Raw genomic sequence first — 18,802 nt, forward strand, 5'->3', positions numbered from 1 at the left:
GCTGGGCATATAAATTAGTTTGGTCCACCATTAAATTTATAAAATCATCAGAGAAAAATAATTTGAAAAAGTCAATTTCTCTGAGACCTGTGGAATCAAATTGGATTCCTGGCATGGCCAAAAACTCAGGAACCTGGGGCTCAAAATTGTCTGGTGGTGGGGTCCATACGAGATCAATTATTGGGGGGGGGGTCTCAGCTGATCTACGGGGGCGTCTTTGAGGGGGTCCCTCATCACCAGAGGAGGAAGAGGAGCTTAAGGCGAATCCTTCAAATTCCCCGCTTGCATCACTGGCTGTGTCAGAGTCAGAAGCAAGCAGGGCATATGCCTCCTCCGCTGAATACATTCTCCTGGATGACTGGGAGGACATTTGGGAGGACATTTGGGAGGACATTTGGGATGCCATTTTTATTTTTGTGTTACAGGTAGTGAAATGTTTCAACACGTGTATAGTGTAGGGGGGGTACAAACTTTATTTCAACCCGGGGGGTATGTAGGTTGTAGTGTGTATGTAGTGTGCAGGAAAAAAAAATACTTTATACAAAAAAAAAAAATGGAGGGGTTAAAAAAAAAAAAAATTGAAGGGGTTAAAAAAAAAAATTGAAGGGGTTAAAAAAAAAAAATTGAAGGGGTTAAAAAAAAAAAAAAAAAAAGTCCTGCGCCAAAAATTGAGCACAGATGTTGGTCAGTAACGTCTGTCACTGAACAGCGCTCAAAGGCAACAGGAATTTGATCAAAAAAAAAAATATATAGATCAACCCTGTGCCGAAAAAGATGATCAGTGATGTACGTCACTGATCAGCGCACAGCGGCCACAGGACACCCACAAAATCACAGTGTGTGTAAAAAAAAAATTAAAAAAAGACCCCACAGCACACACACAAAAAAAAAAGGTGATCAGTGATGCGACACTGATTACCAGTGAGGTGCAGCAGGTGCACAACCTTTGGTGCAACTGACAGGTATATATAAAAAAAAAAAAACCTCTGTACCCCCAAAAAAGTTGCTGATCACCTCAGATATAGTGATCAGCACAAAAGGCGGGGGCAGCAGCCAAAAAATTTAGCACTCTCTATCACTCTCTGTCACTATCTCTCTCTATCTCTCTATCTCTCACTATCTATCACTCTATGACACTGCAGCAGCAGCACTGACAGGTATATCTATATATAAAAAAAAACCTGCGCCCCCAAAAAGTTGCTGATCAGTTAATTTATACTGATCAGCACAAAAGGAGGGGGCAGCAGTCAGTTATATCAAAAATATATAGCACAATCTGTCACTATCTCTCTCTATCTCTCTCTCTCTATCTCTCTCTATCTCTCTATAACTATCACACTGCAGCAGCACAAAATATAGCACTCTGTCACTAGGCCTCTCTATCTATCTCTCTCTCTCTATCTCTCTCTCTCTATCTATAACTATATCACACTGCAGCAGCACAAAATATAGCACTCTCTGACACTATCTCTCTCTCTATCTCTCTCTATCTCTCTCTATCTCTCTATAACTATCACACTGCAGCAGCACAAAATATAGCACTCTGTCACTAGGCCTCTCTATCTATCTCTCTCTCTCTATCTCTCTCTCTATCTATAACTAGATCACACTGCAGCAGCACAAAATATAGCACTCTCTGACACTATCTCTCTCTCTATCTCTCTCTATCTCTCTCTATCTCTCTCTATCTCTCTCTATCTCTCTCTATCTCTCTATCTATCTCTCTCTATCTATCTCTCTCTATCTAGCTAGTACACTGCAGCAGCACAATTTCACAGGAAGGCACAAGTAGTAACAGGATCCAGGAAGCAGTGATGAAGCAGCGATCAGGTAAGTATGGAGCAAGCTATGGAGCAAGGTTCTGGTCAGTATGGCGGCAGGGAGGTACGGTGACCGCACTGCACGCTATTCCAGACCGGAATGGCGTCTGCAGTGCAGTCACCGTTAGTTTAAATCCCCCTCCTTGGCTGTGATTGGTCCGTCGGTCCGACGAACCAATCACGGCCTTTGGGGGCGGGCGGAGTGCGGTGGGGTGACACCAGTGTCACCCTTACACCCCGCGGTGATTGGTGCTGTACTTTACAGCACCAATCACCTCTGATCCCGTGTCACCGGCGAACGTTATTCGCCGGTGACACAGGAAAACGCTGTAATTGGCTGTTCACACTGAACAGCCAATCGCAGCGATCGCCGACGGGGGGGCGGCATCGCAGCCCCCCCGGGGCATGCACGGACATGTCTGCTGTCAGGGACAGCAGACATGTTGAAACTGTCACCGCGTCTATAGACGCGGTGACAGTTAAATGCCATGACGTACATTTACGCCATGTGTCGGGAAGTACTTCCCGACCATGACGTAAATGTACGTCAAATGTCGGGAAGGGGTTAATGTTGGCACAGTCAGGAACAGAAAAGAACAGTTTTGAAATGCTGCAGTGCTGTTCTACTGGTCGACTTGTGTTCGTCTTACCTACAGATTATAATTTAAAAAAGTATTTTATTGTGGAAAACCTTTTGCAGCATATTGTACATTTTACAGTTTTGTTTTTTTAAGCGAATAACCTTTTTGTAGTTCCTTGTAACTCCACATTTGTATTCTTTTTCCTTTCAGTATGACTTTGAAGTGAAGGGAGATGTAATCAATGGAAGAAATCATAGAGGTCCCAGAAGATCAAGACTGGGATCCGATGGACTGGTATGGCTATCTTTTCAAAGACTAGATCAGCCTCCGTCTCACTGTCTGAAAGTTACTAATCTGCATCAGTGGAATGAACCAGTCACAAAGTATTTTAGCACTATAATCTATTGTTAGTTAAAGATGATGAAATTAATTTAGAGTCCACACATATCCAGTATACAGTATGTGTATGAGAAAAAGTGTGTATAGACATATGCAACTCTAAGTAAACTGTAATTTAATTATTAATATAAATAGATGGGGAAAAACAACCATTTGAGAAGTGTAGTATGTATTCTACAGAACATGTACCTGGTGCCATTGCAGGACACCAGTCAAAGTAAGGCTCCCCTGTGCAGATTATGCCCTTTTCAGACCGCACTTTTGAAACCGGTATTTTGCCGATTTATAACAGTTTTAAATGGTAATCTGTGCGGTCTGAAAGGTGCAGGACCACTTTACCGTTTTACAAAAGCCGTTTTCTGCAAAACGGTTAAAATAGAGGGTCCTACCCGTTTCAGGCCCGGTATTTTGGCTTCGAAATCGGGTCTGAAACGGTATTTATGACCCAGCCAATGAGCTGGGTCCTAAATTCAGCGCAGTGAATATTTAATGAGCGCTCATTGAATATTCATAGCACTGGAGCCGCCGCCCCCCCCCCCCTGCGCGTGGGTTAACATCCCCCGTATTTGGAAAGTTTCCAAAAACGGGTCTGCCAGTGTAAAAAAAACCACACTTAAACGGTAATATACCATTTAAGAGATGCGGTGTGAAAGGGGTTTTACCTGGCAGACCTGTTTTTGGAAACATTTTCAAATACAGGGTCAAAGCCAGTTTTGCGGTCTGAAAGCAGCATTATTGAGTCATGGCAGTCACAGCAGATTCTGTGCACAGATCTTGTGTAATGTTTGAACATTTGAGTTGTGGCAAATTCAACTGTGGCAGGTGGAGATACAGGTGAAAATGTTCAAAAAAGGAGTATGATGAAGACTGTGTATTAGATATCTAATAAAATGTCTCTATTATTCACAAACTAGGCTGTAAATCTGTATTTTTACATAGTACATTGATTCTCCAGATGCACTTAATGATGTTGCAAATAGCCACTCAGCTCCTGGTGACATTTCACAAGGTACTCAACCCCTGCTCTTCCTCATTAAAACGTGACCAGGATTCTTAATGTTGTTTGAAACCTTAGTTATGCAGAGTAGGACTGCTGAGTATATAATGGTGTCAGCAGGCTGTTATCATATCCTATATGCTGCACATTTAAATATTAGGCTAATCTGTGTATTCTTCATTACTTGAGTGAACACTATGTACTTAGTTATGGAGAGTAGGCTGTACTTAAAGATGCATATATGAAATGTGCCCACACACACACACACACACACACACACACACACACACACACACACACACACACACACAGTACACAATTAAATTTGTCTGGACTGTGTATTTTTAATGTTTCCAAATTGCCAAACACACATTCAATTAATAATTGTGTTTAAGAAGGACACTCTTCTAGTGATACAAGCCCTTAACTACTTCACCAGGAGAAAACAGAAATTTGTAATGCAGGGTATGAATCACCTGCAGAAGTTTATAACCAAAGGCTAGATCCTAGATCTTAATCATCATATAAAGCACACTTTAAATTTACTGCAAGAGTTTGATTCTCCCATCCCGTTACTACTTCCTACATTTCATGTCCTGTATTAAGCTGGGTCCACATTGGAGCTAATTCAAATGTGGACAGACGTGCACCTGGGGCTGCTACTTGGAAATGGTATGGCAATGCAGCAGTAAGTGTCTATTACAAGCATATGCCACCTGATGCAGTGGTGATCCGACCTGTGACCTAGGGTGCAGCATTGAATCTATTACCATCTACAGTAGGCAATTTGCGGCACCCATGATGCCGCGTAACCCGGTGCAACAGAGGCCAGATAATTCTGGAAGGCTCAGGAACTTGTGGAGTCTATGTTTAGGTTGAGAAACACATTCTATGAGCTGGGGAGAGCGTATAGGGGCACCTACCTGTACCGGATTGACTATGTCTACATTTTTTTTAAATTGCGGTATTTTTATTTAAATTTTAACAGTTACAAAGCTTCATACAAAGGGCATGTTAGCCACTGCGATACATACTTGAAGTATAAATAGGAAAAAAAGAGGGACAATATAATATTATATATAACGAGAACAGGATATGGAGAAGCCAGTCGCACCGTGGAGTTAGGAATATATATGGTGAAGAGACCCCCTCCTATGATGTGGGTGCTAGGTATTCGTATAACCTGAGGGGTGTGCTATCACTGGACATCGGTTAAATACATTTTAAAGAGATATATTATATATAGTTATATATGGAAGCAGACAATAGAGGTGTGTCCTTTATAGCCTAGTTCATGATAGCAAGGGAAAGCGGCTGCTTGTAAGGGGTATCAGGCAGTCCGGGCAGATATCAGGCAAGGTGGTCTGTGTCCCGTTTAAAACTTGACGCGTTTCTCTGCTATGTAACAGTGGCGGTTTCTTCAGAAGGGAAGAAACCTTCTGAAGAAACTGCCACTGTTACATATCGGAGAAACGCGTCAAGGTTCAAACGGGGCACAGACCACCTTGCCTGATATCTGCCCGGACTGCCTGATACCCCTTACAAGCAGCCGCTTTCCCTTTGCTACAGCATCACACTGCTGACAGACCCCCACCTGCCATTCCTTGGAAGCCGTGAACGGAGCACATGTAAAACCATCTCAGGTTAGTGTGGTTCACTCCCTGCTGAATCATCATCGGCGGCCAGCCAACTACAGCTGACCGCCGGGCGGGTTGTAGTTAGAGCCGCACTGTGAAACATCCTCCTGGCGATGTAGACTTTGGAGTCTGGCAAATACCATAGGTATTGCTGCAATATATATATATCTGAGGGTCCTAATTTATCCACCTATCGACTTTGAAAGTTCTATATACCGGATATACAGTGGCCCATAAATCTTGTGATCACCAAGAACTGGTTCAAATGAATCACTTAACGCCACAATCCTAAAGACGTTCTGTTATATTAATTTACCCGCAGGCATCAATCTAGAGTTTGATTCAGCTTTAAAACTCTAAAGGCCCATACACACACAACGATGTGTCACTTACGACACATCGTTAACGACCATCGTTCACGTTCTCCCTTGAAGGGTAAAATGGAAGATCATAAATATTCAGAAGAACGTTCGCCCTGCACAATGTTAACGACCATAGCCAAATTGACCTGCATGCATGGACGATGGCTATGGTTGTTAACGACCCGTGGGTACGCGCACCATCGGTTGTCGGCCGTAGTTGAAGGCATACACAGTAGACCATGTATAACGATTCACCTCCAGAACGACCCTGATCGACGTCCTTCATGGTCGTACAGGGAGGTGAATATAATGGAATCGTTTATCGTCGTTTGCCTGCTATCGTCTAGTGTGTACGGGCCTTTAATCTCTCCTTCCTAAAGGAGCTAATTATGTTGTACTGTTGTTTTTATGCATATTGATTTTTATCATAGTAAAGTTATCTATTAATTAAATTCCTCCAGGTGTGTGGTGCTCTCTTTTCATTCACACACACATATACATATATATATATATATATATATATATATATATATATATATACTTATATTGAACAGATTCGTTTTGAATGTTTTAAAAAAAAATCCTCTTGACTCTAATTAGGCTGTATCAACAGTTCAAGGATGATCATTGGCAGAGCCTTTAACCCAGGCTTTTCTGCTCACACTTCTTGACACTTGCCATAGTGAAATATAGATTTGTTTTTCCTTCAACTTGTGTTCAGCTTAGAGGGACCTTATAAATGAAGCCTAGATTAAGCCTTATTGCAGATTTCTGAATTCACACGTATTACACTCTTTTTCGGTACTTGTTTCCTAGCACGGCACCCATCGCATCGTATACCATAAGCCTTACAATGGTATGCAATGCGACGCGATGGCACCCGATGTTATACAATTTAAAATCGTATACCATTGTATATGGCATACAATGCGATGGTATACAATTTTAAATTGTATAAGCACCCTAATGGGTGCTTTCAATGTTAAATGGCCCCCCTATAAGATTATTAATTGTATAAGCACCGTAATGGGTGCTTACAGTGTTAAAAGCACCCCCACTATTAACGCCAACCCGAAGCATGGCGAGCGGTGGCGGTACGCGTCCTCCGACCTTTTCATACCCCCACTATCCACGTCGGCATGGAGTTGATTTTAGATAGTGTGGCGAGCCACCGAGCACGAAGCATCAGGCTCGCTGCGCTCGCCACACTATATAAAATCGACTCCACGCTGACGTGGATACTAGGGGTATGAAAAGGTCAGAGGACGCGTACCGCCGCCCTTCGCGGGCTCGCTGCGCTCGCCATGCTACGGGTTGGCATTCATAGTGGGGGTGCATTTAACATTGTAAGCACCCATTAGGGCTGCTTATACAATTAAAAATCGTATAGGGGGGCAATTTACCATTGAAAACACCCATGCTTATACAATTTAAAATCACATCGCATGTGGCTATATGGCATGCGATGCGATACAATGCATAAAATGCAATATGATTGAAAATCGTGGGCGCCGTGCTAGGAAACAAGTACCCTTTTTCTTCTCTTTAGCAATGCTATGTATATCTCCAACTAGGGTGGATGCTCCTAATTAATTACTACCTCTTGATTGTGATCACTTCTACCTGAATGGATGTTGCATATAACATAATTGATTCCATCCTCAAAATCATTAATACTGCAGCAAGGGCCTTTCATAAACTTGGCTTGAGTCAATAATGCAGTGGAGAGGCAGTAGGCTCAAAATCAAAAACGTGTGTCTTAAGCCCCATATACACGGTGTGATTTTAGCCATTATCACCAGGGATATGGTCACCATTATCCCCATGTGTACGGGGGACTGTCGCCGGGAACGCGCTCCCGTGACCAGCCCTGGTTGCTCCTGCGACCAGTGGCTTCCCACGACAATCGGCAATTTCCCCTGGCAGTGTCTGCTTTTCATCAACGACCATCTCTGGGTCTCCATTTTTGGGAGAGTTGTAAAACAACCTCTGGTGTTTCCTGACTCTGAAGAGTCAAAAAGGCCGTTATTGGCGGCATAGAAAACTCCAGATAGGAAGTTTCAATTGTCCAGTAGGCTAAAAACGCTTTATCCCTTTGCACCTGAGTCCAGGAGTAAATGGGAGAACACTCCTCCCCCAGATGTTTTGGTGTCCCGCCTATCCAAACGTACCACCCTTCCAGTACCGGGAGCGGTCTCCCTGAAGGAAGCTCCAGACAGGAGATTAGAGTCCACCCTTAAGTGCATTTACAGCACAGTGGGGGTTCTTTTGAGACCGGCTTTAGCTTCCTCATGGGTAGCTAGGGCCATGGAGAAGTGGGCGGAGGAATTGTCCTTAGGCCTCCAGCAGGATACCCCTAGAGATGAACTAGTTCCGTTAGTGGAATCCCTTAAGGAAGCGGCATCCTATATGGGTGAGGCAGCAGCTGACATCTCTGAACTGGGGGAAAGAGCTGTCCGGGCCAGACGCACGGTGTGGCTGCGCTCATGGCAAGCTGAAGCTGAGATTAAGAAGGCCATGGAGGGCCTGCCCTATACGGGGGACTTACTGTTTGGCGCGGAATTAGACAAACTTATATCCCAAGCCACAGGGGGTAAGTCCACCTTTTTGCCTTCTTCAGCCCCAGTCCCTAAGAGGCAATTCACAGGTCCCTCCTTTCGTTCCTTTCGACGGTCCTTTTCTTATAGGGGTAGATCGAGAGGAGCTTTCTCCTCTTTCCGTGGTCACAGAGGTGGTAGAGCTGCCACCTCTGCTCAACCCGTTACCAGAAAGCAGGACGCCAAGCCAACGGACAAGGTTGTGGCATGACGGTCTTCTGAGATTCTCAGAAGAGTGGGCTCTCGAGTGCAAGGATACATGGGTATTACAAATCATCAGAAGGGGTTACCAACTGGAGTTTTCTCGTTCTCCTCCAGAAAGGTTTTTTACCACGGGACTCCCGCCGAAACAAGAGTCCAGCGCAGCTCTGTGCATGGCCATTCAAAAACTCTTGGAGGCGGGGGTCATTCTACCGGTTCCAGTGGAACACAGAGGTCAGGGGTAGTACTCCAGCCTCTTTGTCGTTCCAAAACCAGATGGAACAGTCAGGCCCATTTTGAATTTGAAGTACCTAAACGTTTACGTGGTTTACAACAAATTCAAAATGGAATCCATTTGGACCGTGATTGCAGGCTTGGAGACAAACGAGTTCCTCCTGTCTCTGGACATCAAGGACGCCTACCTGCATGTCCCGATTTGGGAGAGCCATCAAAGATTCCTCCGGTTTGCAGTAAGACACCTATAATACCAATTCAGGGCCCTTCCCTTTGGCCTGTCCTCAGCACCGAGATCTTTAACAAAATCATGGCCTGTATGGTGTCTGCCCTTCGCTTCCAAGGGTACCCTATTTAGACGACTTGCTCTTGAAAGCCCCATCCAGAGAAAAGTTGCAGCAGGATGCCCTACTGACTTGCCAGTTTCTGCTGAGGATGGGGTGGATTATCAATTACCCCAAATCCCAGTTGCTCCCATCCCAAAGACTGGTTTTCCTCGGCCTGGTGCTCGACACGAGGCAGGAAAGGTGGTGACCTTGCAGGGGGTGGTGCGGCAAGTTCTGCAGCCTCCCAGGGTCTCTGTGCACCCGTCTTTTAGGCCTCATGGTGGCAGCTTTTGAGGCTATTCCTTTCGGGCGTTTCCATACACGCTCTTTTCAGTGGTGTCTCCTCGGTCAGTGGTCGGGGTCAGACCACACCATACACAGGAAAATAGTCCTGTCCAGAGGGGCTCGCCAGTCACTTCAGTGGTGGCTGTGCACGCAAAATCTCCTGCAGGGGAGGAGCTTCAAGGTGCATCATGGACGGATGGTCTTGACGACGGATGCCAGCCTTCGGGGCTGGGGCGCAGTGATGGAAGGTCGGTCTTTCAAGGTGTGTGGTTTCCAAAGGAAACTCATCTCCCGATAAATTTTCTGGAGTTGAGGGCGATTCGGCTTGCGCTACTGCAAGCCCACAACTTTCTAGCAGGAAAGGCTGTGCGTGTCCAATCTGACAATGCCACGGCCATCTCCTACATCAATTGCCAAGGAGGCACCAGGAGCCGAGCGGCGATGAGGGAAGTCTGGCCTATTCTGGAGTGGGCGGAGGCTCATTCGGAAGATTTTTCAGCCATCTATATTCCAGGGGTGGACAATTGGGAGGCCGACTTTCTAAGTCGACAGGACTTCCACCCTGGGGAATGGGTTCTTCATCCAGAGGTTTTCCAATTGCTGGTTCGCAGATGGGGGAAACCCCAAATAGACTTGATGGCGTCCAGACTGAACAACCAGGTACCTCTTTATTGGTCCAGAGATCCGGTGGCGGTGGACGCTCTATCAATTCGGTGGGAATTTTCTCTGGCCTACCTGTTCCCACTGTTTTCGCTCATTCCGAAGGTCCTCAAGCAAGTAAAAAGAGGGTCAGGTTCTGTGATCCTGATTGCTCCGGACTGGCCGAGGAGAGCCTGGTTCTCGGATCTCCGCATTCTCCTGGCAGCTCCTCCATTCCGGCTACCACTCCGGCCAGATCTCCTTCTACAAGGTCCGTTCGCCTACCCAAACTTGCCTCGGCTGCATTTGACGGCCTGGCTGTTGAGGCCGACCTCCTCAAGTGCAGGGGGATTCCACCGACAGTGATTCCCACCATGATGAGTGCTCAAAAGATTGTAACATCTAAGCATTACCACCGCATTTGGCGGGCATATGTCAAGTGGTGCGAATCACAGAATTGTCCAAAGGCGGTGTTCAGTCTTTCCCGCTTGTTGGAGTTTTTGCAAGCTGGTCTTGCAGCTGGTCTCCGATTGGGATCCCTTAAAGTGCAAGTGTCTGCTCTTTCGGTCTTCTTTCACAGAAGGCTTGCTTTGATCCCGGAAGTCCAGACGTTCCTGAAAGGAGTTTTGCGCCTGCAGCCTCCCTTTGTCCCTCCGGCGGAGCCTTGGGACCTGCTTTTGGTGCTCCGTTTTCTTCAATCGGACATATTCTAACCTCTCCAGTCTGTGGACTTCAAGTTCCTAACCTGGAAGACTTCAATGCTTTTGGCACTGGCCTCTGTGCGCAGGATCTCAGAACTAGGAGCTCTGTCATGTAGGTCCCCTTTTCTCATATTTCATGCGGATAGGGCGGAGCTGAGGACAAATATGGACTTTCTCCCCAAGGTGGTTACCAAAATGAATGTCAACCAACCGATTGTGGTGCCAGCCTTCACAGAGGGTTCCAGCTCTTTAGATGTGGTTAGGGCCTTACGGATTTATGTTTCCAGAACGTAGTCCATTCGGAAATCAGACTGCTTGTTTGTCCTATATGGCGCTGAAGAAAGGGGCTGGCCAGCCTCCAAACAGTCGTTGGCGCGTTGGCTCTGTTTCACGATTCGTGAGGCATATTTGCATGCTCAGAAGCTTCCCCCTTCAGGAATTTCGGCTCACTCAACCCGATCTGTCAGTACCTCTTGGGCAATGTCTAGAGGTATTTCCATGGCTCAAGTTTGTAGAGCGGCCACCTGGTCCGGCTCTAATACCTTTTTAAGGTTTTATAAGTTTGATACATTTGCCAGTTCTGCGGCTTCGTTTGGCAGGGCAGTTCTGCAGGAGTCCCTCCGCTTTCCCCCCCGGGAGTAAATGCTTTGGTATATTCCCCAATAGTCTACCAGACTGCAGTGGACAAAGGGGAAAAGAGGAATTTGGTACTTACCGATAATTCTCTTTCTCCGAGTCAGCAGGGGACACTGCACGCCCACCCAGCGTCTGGTCTACTGCCATGTTGTTCTTAAAAGTTCAAGTTATGTATGATGTTGTTCATAAAAGTTCAAGTATGTATGATGTTTATGTTGAGGTTATGCATGTGTCTAACCAAGTGTTATCCTTCTCCCTCTACTAATGCCTGACTCTCTCCTCTCGGACACAGTTTTTCTAAGACTTGGGGGGGGGGGGGGGGGGATAGAGGGGGGAGGAGCCAACCGCTGTAAAACTTTAGAAGTGCCGACTCCTCAGTACACCAGCTCTATCCCCAATAGTCTACCAGACTGCAGTGTTCCCTGCTGACTCGGAGAAAGAGAATTATCGGTAAGTACCAAATTCCTCTTTTTACATGCCAGAAGCTCGCTAGCCATAGCAAAAAGGGCAGGGGAGAGGGGACACCCCTGTTGTATGCCTCTTTGAAATGGGAAGAGGGGAGACAAAACGGTTAACCGCAACCCGGGCAGTGTATAACTGTTTGATCCATATAAAGCCGGTACCGATGATGAAGGACCCCATAAGCTCCCACAGGAATGCCAACGCCACAGAATCAAATGCTTTAGCAGCATTCAGAGTCTGACTGAGGTGGACGCAAAAGTCAAGGTTTTGGTGATATGCTTGGGCACAGATGATTTAATAAAATGAACTGAATTACTAATTCACCTGTTTTCAAGTAAAGCTATCCTTAAAACCTGGACTTCGTGTGCGTTAAGGATGAATGTTTGGAAACTACTCTAGATGATGTTAGTGCATTGAAGATCTGTGTGTTTGATCAGGAATACAGTGGGGATTGAGACCTAGTGTTGTCATGGAGGTATTTATAAAAGATCATTGCTTTATTGATAAGCATCAGGAATGTCACTGATGTTTGTGACACTGTGTGATATATGGAATGTCTTCAGCATATGTTGGAATAAAGGTGGGTTGTCATTGTGGCCCAAGGTAATCTCTCCAGGGTCCTGGAGATGTGGACTTGCCCCAGTGACCAGTGTGAATGCAGTGCCAGCTCCTGCACAGTGACAGGAGCCAAGTGTCTGCAGCACCCGACTCGCTAAAGAAGAGTATTTACTTTGGCCTCAACCCTTGGCTGGTTATACCAGGCTACAACCCGCACCACCTCTGTGACAGCACTACCTTTAAATAAATGGGCAACTGCTTGTTTATATCCATTTTTAATCAAAATATAGAGGTGCTGCCGGATTTCACCCTGACAAATGCCTAAACATGCCTTAGTCTGGGTACTGTAAATGATCTTATTACTGTGGCTGCTGACCCCGTTCGAAAATATTGTATATTTGGCCAGGTTTACTAAGCTCCAAAAAGTGATAAAGTGGAGAGTAATAAACTTCCAGCCAATCAGCACTCCCCACTTTATCACTTTATGAAGCTTAGTACATCTATCCCAATGACTTGATCTATTATTTTTTCTGTAATTTTTCTTTTTTAATGGCAAAATTTCAATCCCTTTTTGATCTCTTACCAGCTCCTTAAAGATTTTGAGATTTGCTGTTTCGGATCTTTTAAAGATTTAAATAGAGGTAAGTTTCCTAAATAGTGCCGAATGTCCTTTTGTGATACTGCTCACTGATAAGATGCCTACCAAAAGGCTGCATTAAAATAAATGCTAGATAAATTACAAACAAAATGCCATTCTCTGTAACAGATGTTTATTTTTCCTGTGCTAATTTCCTGCTGTGCACAAAAAGGTAGCGGCAAGTCATATGTCGAAAAAATTTAGTTAATATCTATCTATTAATATTTGTGCTAAGGTATATTTTAACTCTTACTGGTCTATCTATGGCTTTGGCCGGGTGTCGCTGCATCCTGCGCTTGGCACTCCTTGCTTCTCAGCCTTCTCCTCGGCACTCGCTTCACCAGCCTCCTCCCTCCACTCGCCGCCTCTGCCTTCTTCCTCTCCTCCTCTGCCACCGCCACCCTGCTCCGGAGGTCTGGGGTGGTGGAGCTCCGTGGATGGGAGATCGGAGCTACATGTGCATGCGACCATCCCCCAGCCTCCACTGGAATCATTATTCTCTGGATATTGGAAGTTACCTTTTTTAAATGGAGCACCCCCAGGCTGCCAGCGTTATGTGAGTGCGGACACTCTGGATTAGATAGATATATTAGATAGATAGATTAGAAAACGGTTAATTTAGGAAATGTGCACCATTGTCCAATTTAATAAGGTTTGTAGTGATTTGGTACATGTCCTGTATCTGCAGATAACCTGGAGTGGATGGTATCTTTGTGCGGTGCTTCTATAGTAGATGAGCCTTCGCTGTTTAAACATGCAGCAGTAAGTATATTGCATCTTTTTACCTACCGTCTTTCTTTTTTTTTGTACAGTCTGTAATCCTCTCAGCCCCTCTGTCGCACAAAATAGGTAAACTTTGTTTCCCAGTAGACCAGGCTCCCTCTCCTCTATACCCTGCCGGCAACAATCGTCAGTTTTTAGTTTGATGCTGGCAAACCATTTTCACCGGGAGCTCCTTTAGGTGCCCCTCAAGGTTTTCTATTTTTTTTTTAGTTACATTTTGCTTCACTTAGTGGGCAATGAAAGCTGTTTTATAGGACCCTCCAATGACCCCAATGCCATTGACTTCAGTACACATCAGCCAGATGCTCAGCAGGTGCATGTAAGTGCAGTTCTTGCTTGAAACTACTGTATCTGTAGAGACAATACTCTGCACCACCCACTCCACCAGTGCATTTACAAGGGACAGGGTACTGAATAGCAATGAAAGCCACTTACCCTTCTGTCTGCATGAGATGGGGGAGTTAGGCTATCCTGGCTAGCCCCTCCCCCACCACTGGGCATGCTCCATTGCTGCAGACAGCTCTCTACAGATTTTCTCCTCCTCTTCCTTACTGAGAGACACTGGGCATCCATTTTCTTGCCTTCACCACATCTCTGTATATTAGTTTGGGCTCCTGTCTCACTAGACCAGTGATGGATAACCATATGGATTCAAAGAAAATGATTTAACAGGTAAAAACATCAATCTCCTCATCGTACTCTGCATAGTGTATCCAAGTACAAAGTGCAATGGAATTTGCTGTGCTATATAAGAAACTGTTAATAAATAAAATATTAAGTGTAAAGGTGTGACCCTGCTGGGATCCAGCACATAATGAGTGAAATTTGTGGGCTTTGTTTTCCAATGTCTTCTAAATGAGCAAATTGATATTGTTAGCCAGCCTTTAATGCTTAGAATGGGGAAACTTGAGCACACCAATTTGTCCTGTTTAACAGCCTCCTAATTAAATCTCCTAATGGTACCATTAAGCTTCTTATGATTTGCAAACATTCAAAATACAAAGTTGCAGCGTAAAAGTGTTATCTACCCTCCTGTGGTGAAGTTGTGGGTGATTTGAAGAGGTTTAAAAAAAAAAAAAAAAAGTGCACTGGATAAATATTAGTTCGTCCCTGTATGGAATTCATTTAAGCTCCCTTACACAGAACACTGCTTATTTGTGTAATAGGCAGCTCATATACAGTATTTACACACACACACACACACAGTATATATGTGTGGCCAGTGTAAACTGCAAAGTAAAGGTGCGTACATACCAACAGATTTATCTGTCCAATCTATCTGGTGGGATCAAAAATCTGGAAATGTACATTATGGGAACAAATGACAAATTTGCTCCCAAAGCTCTTTTTTTCCCCTGTTTTCCCTGCATTTGGGAGCAAATTTTAATTTGTCATTTGCTCCCATATATTACCAGATTTTTTGGTACTTATGTAATATCTGGACTCCCGTTTCTCTTATGAGACCGCGGGGCTCACTGCGCTCACCACGCTTCGGGCACGGTGGCTCGCTGCGCTCGCCACACTATATAAAATCAACTCCATGCGTAGTTGGATAGTAGGGGTATGAAAAAATGGGGTGCATTTAACATGGGAGTCCAGATAATACATAAGTACCAATTTTTTTCCCCACCAGACAGATAAATCTGTAGGTGTTTACCCAGCTTTACATATTTCACTAACCAATACATATGTCTATACGCCCTGATGAAAGTTTGTGTGTGTTTGTATCCAAAACGATGGAATCACTCACCAGACTTAGTAGCAGCATATATATATATATATATATATATATCTTAACCATGAGACAAGGCTGCACACACTAGCTCAATACTTTGAGAGGAGTGCTGAAGCTCATAAAATGGTGTAATACAAGGATTTCATTAGAGAGCCAGCAACATCAATGTGAAAAAAGCTTATTTATTTAAAGGCATACTAAGTGCAAAAAAATAGGACAAAAAAACAAGGAAGGTAGAGGAGACATCTACTTATCCTCTCATAATGAATGGACTTCAAAGATGTTCAAACACGGTCTCCCTCCACAAAACAGTCATAGCACCCGACAGGCTGTTTCGGTGCTAACAACAGCATCTTAATCATTATATATATATATATATATATATATATATATATATATATATATATATATATATATATATATATATATATGTGTGTGTGTTATATATATATATAGATCCACAATCTGCCGGCACTCGACTTAACAGGGCAACGATGCAGGTGCCACCCCCAAAATAGTAAATACAATCCGGGAGGAGGGCGGCACTCAAAAAATAAAGTCTCAACACAAAGTTGCAGTAAAAACCATGTGTATTACATGGTTTTTACTGCAACTTTGTGTTGACTGTATTTTTTGAGTGCCGCCCTCCTCCCGGATTGTGTATTTATATATATATATATATATATATATATATATATATATATATATATATATATATATATATATATATATATATATATATATATACAGGTTGAGTATCCCTTATCCAAAATGCTCGGGACCAGGAGAATTTTGGATAACGGATTATTCCGTATTTCGGAATATTTTAATATTTCAATGATGTATTTTGAAATATCTTGCATTTATGCTGTATAAACACATAATATACACACAAATATATTTTATTACCACATAAAATACACACAAATATATTTTAATTGTTCAAAAAACAAGGTTTCAAAACGTGAAACAAAATGTGTGTACTATCTCAGCACTGAATTTGAATGCCAAGCAATCATTGTCTTGCACATATATAGTGCCAGTTACATATCATGTCCCCAGTGATGCTGTTACACATGTCCCCAGTGAGTTTTTAGCAAAAAAAAAAAAAATTTTTCACTTTCTGAAATGTCCGTATTTCGGAATAATTCGGATAACGGATATTCGGATACGGGATACTCGACCTGTATATATATATGTCAAAGAGGAGGTTTGGTGCCACTAGTGGAGTTTTACCAGCGTCCTAAGTGTCAGTTAATCAAGATACTCCCAATTATTTATGGTCAGGGCCGTTTCTAGAGGCGGACAAGCCGTGCAGCAGCCCGGGGCGCCGCACGGCTTGTCCGCCTCTAATAAACAGCCGGGGCGCCCGGCAGCAGCTCCCCCCAGCGCTGCCTCCCTTCCTCCCCCTCTCCGGCTCAGCTCTCACCGCGGCGCACACCGCCGGCGCCGCGCTGATTAATTTCCATGGGGAGGGGAGGGAGCGCATCGTGCGTCCCTCCTTCCCCTCTCTCACTATGTCACTGGGCTGTCAGCCAATCAGGAGACAGCCCGCGATGTATGAATGGCTGACAGCTCAGTGAAGGGGAAGGAGAGACATGCGGTGCGCTCCCCTCCCCTCCCCAAGGAAGTTGAAGAAGACAGAGGCAGCAGCAGTGGCGATGGCAGCAGGGGGAGGCACAGTGAGTTAATGTATATGCTGCTTCTGGCACTGTGGGGCATATTGGCACTGTGGGGCATATTTGGCACTGGGGGCATATATCTGTGGCACTGTGGGGGGCATATTTGGCACTGTGGGGGCATATATCTGTGGCACTGTGGGGGGCATATTTGGCACTGTAGGGGAATATATCTGTGGCACTGTGGGGGCATATTTGGCCCTGTGGGGGCATATATCTGTGGCAAAGTGGGGGCATATATCTGTGGCACTGTGGGGGCATATTTGGCACTGTGGGGGCATATATCTGTGGCAATGTGGGGCATATTTGGCACTGTTGGGGCATAGCTGTCACTGGGGGCATATATGTGTGGCGCTGTGGGGGCATATGTGTGGCACTATGTGGGAATAGCTGTCACTGTGGGGGCATATATGTGTGGCGCTGTGGGGGGCATATCCAGCACTGTGGGGGCATATATCTGTGGCACTGTGGGGGCCTATATCTGTGGCACTGTGGGGCATATTTGGCACTGTTGGGGCATATCTGTCTCTGTGGGGGCATATATGTGTGGCGCTGTGGGGGCATATGTGTGGCCTTTGAGGGAATAGCTGTCACTGTGGGGGCATATATGTGTGGCGCTGTGGGGGGCATATCCAGCACTGTGGGGGCATATGTGTGGCACTGTGGGGGCATATGTGTGGCACTGTGGGGGCATATTTGGCACTGTGGGGGCATATCTGTGGGGACATATCTGTGGGGGCATATTTGGCACTGTGGGGGCATATGTGTGTCACTGTGGGGGCATATATGTGTGGCACTGTGGGGGCATATTAGTAAATGGCATCAGTTGTGCGGCAGCGGCTCGTGGGGCATAATGTGTGCATACGGTGTGGGGAGTATTGCGTAATTGCCATCCCAGTGTGGGGTGTAATGGGCATCACGGTGTGCAACAAAAATGTGTCATTTTTATCACGGTGTGCGGCGTAATATGTAATTGGCATCACAGTGTGCGGCATAATGTGTAATTGTCATCACAGTGTGTGACGTAATGTGTAATTGTCATCACAGTGTGCGGCGTCATGTGTAATTGGCATCATGGATAAATAGTGTATAATGATTTAAGTAGCCTGTCATTGTTTGGCCTTGATCTGTGAGGCGTACTAGGTCACTGTGTGGGCCTTTATGTTTTTTATGTCACTGTGTGGCCTTCAGCCCGCCAACTTAAGTGCAGGAGGACAATGACAACTCCTGCGGTAACCAATGTCTGGTCACGCAGGTCGCAAAAGTGTGATGTAAGGTAATTGTTTTCCGGCTAGGCCACGCCCTTATATTAAGCCACACTCCTTTTAAATTAAGCCACACCCCTATTTCGCCGCGCGCCTCCGGCGCTCAATTTCTTCTGTGCCATGTTATGTATTGGGGGGGGGGGGGGGGGGGGGCGCATTTTTTTTTTTTTGCCCTGGGAGCTAAATTGTCTAGAAACGGCCCTGTTTATGGTAGTCAGCTGACTTATAGGTGTCAAAAAATGTGTCAAAGAAAGGGTTAATAGAGATA

General features: G+C 45.0%; 1 protein-coding gene across 3 annotated transcripts in view; it reads left to right on the forward strand.

Moving 5' to 3' along the window:
• Positions 1 to 18,802, forward strand: part of BRCA1 (BRCA1 DNA repair associated) — a 169,694-nt gene that overhangs the window by 143,796 nt on the left and 7,096 nt on the right. For all 3 annotated transcript variants that reach the window (XM_083147536.1, XM_083147537.1, XM_083147538.1), the window contains exons 19-21: positions 2,612 to 2,695; positions 13,022 to 13,076; positions 13,761 to 13,834. In XM_083147536.1, coding sequence (XP_083003662.1) covers positions 2,612 to 2,695; positions 13,022 to 13,076; positions 13,761 to 13,834 — 213 coding nt within the window. The remainder of the gene's footprint in view (positions 1 to 2,611; positions 2,696 to 13,021; positions 13,077 to 13,760; positions 13,835 to 18,802) is intronic.

The sequence above is a fragment of the Crinia signifera genome, chromosome 6, assembly GCF_055691185.1.
Source record: "Crinia signifera chromosome 6, ASM5569118v1, whole genome shotgun sequence".
Lineage (NCBI taxonomy): Eukaryota > Metazoa > Chordata > Amphibia > Anura > Myobatrachidae > Crinia > Crinia signifera.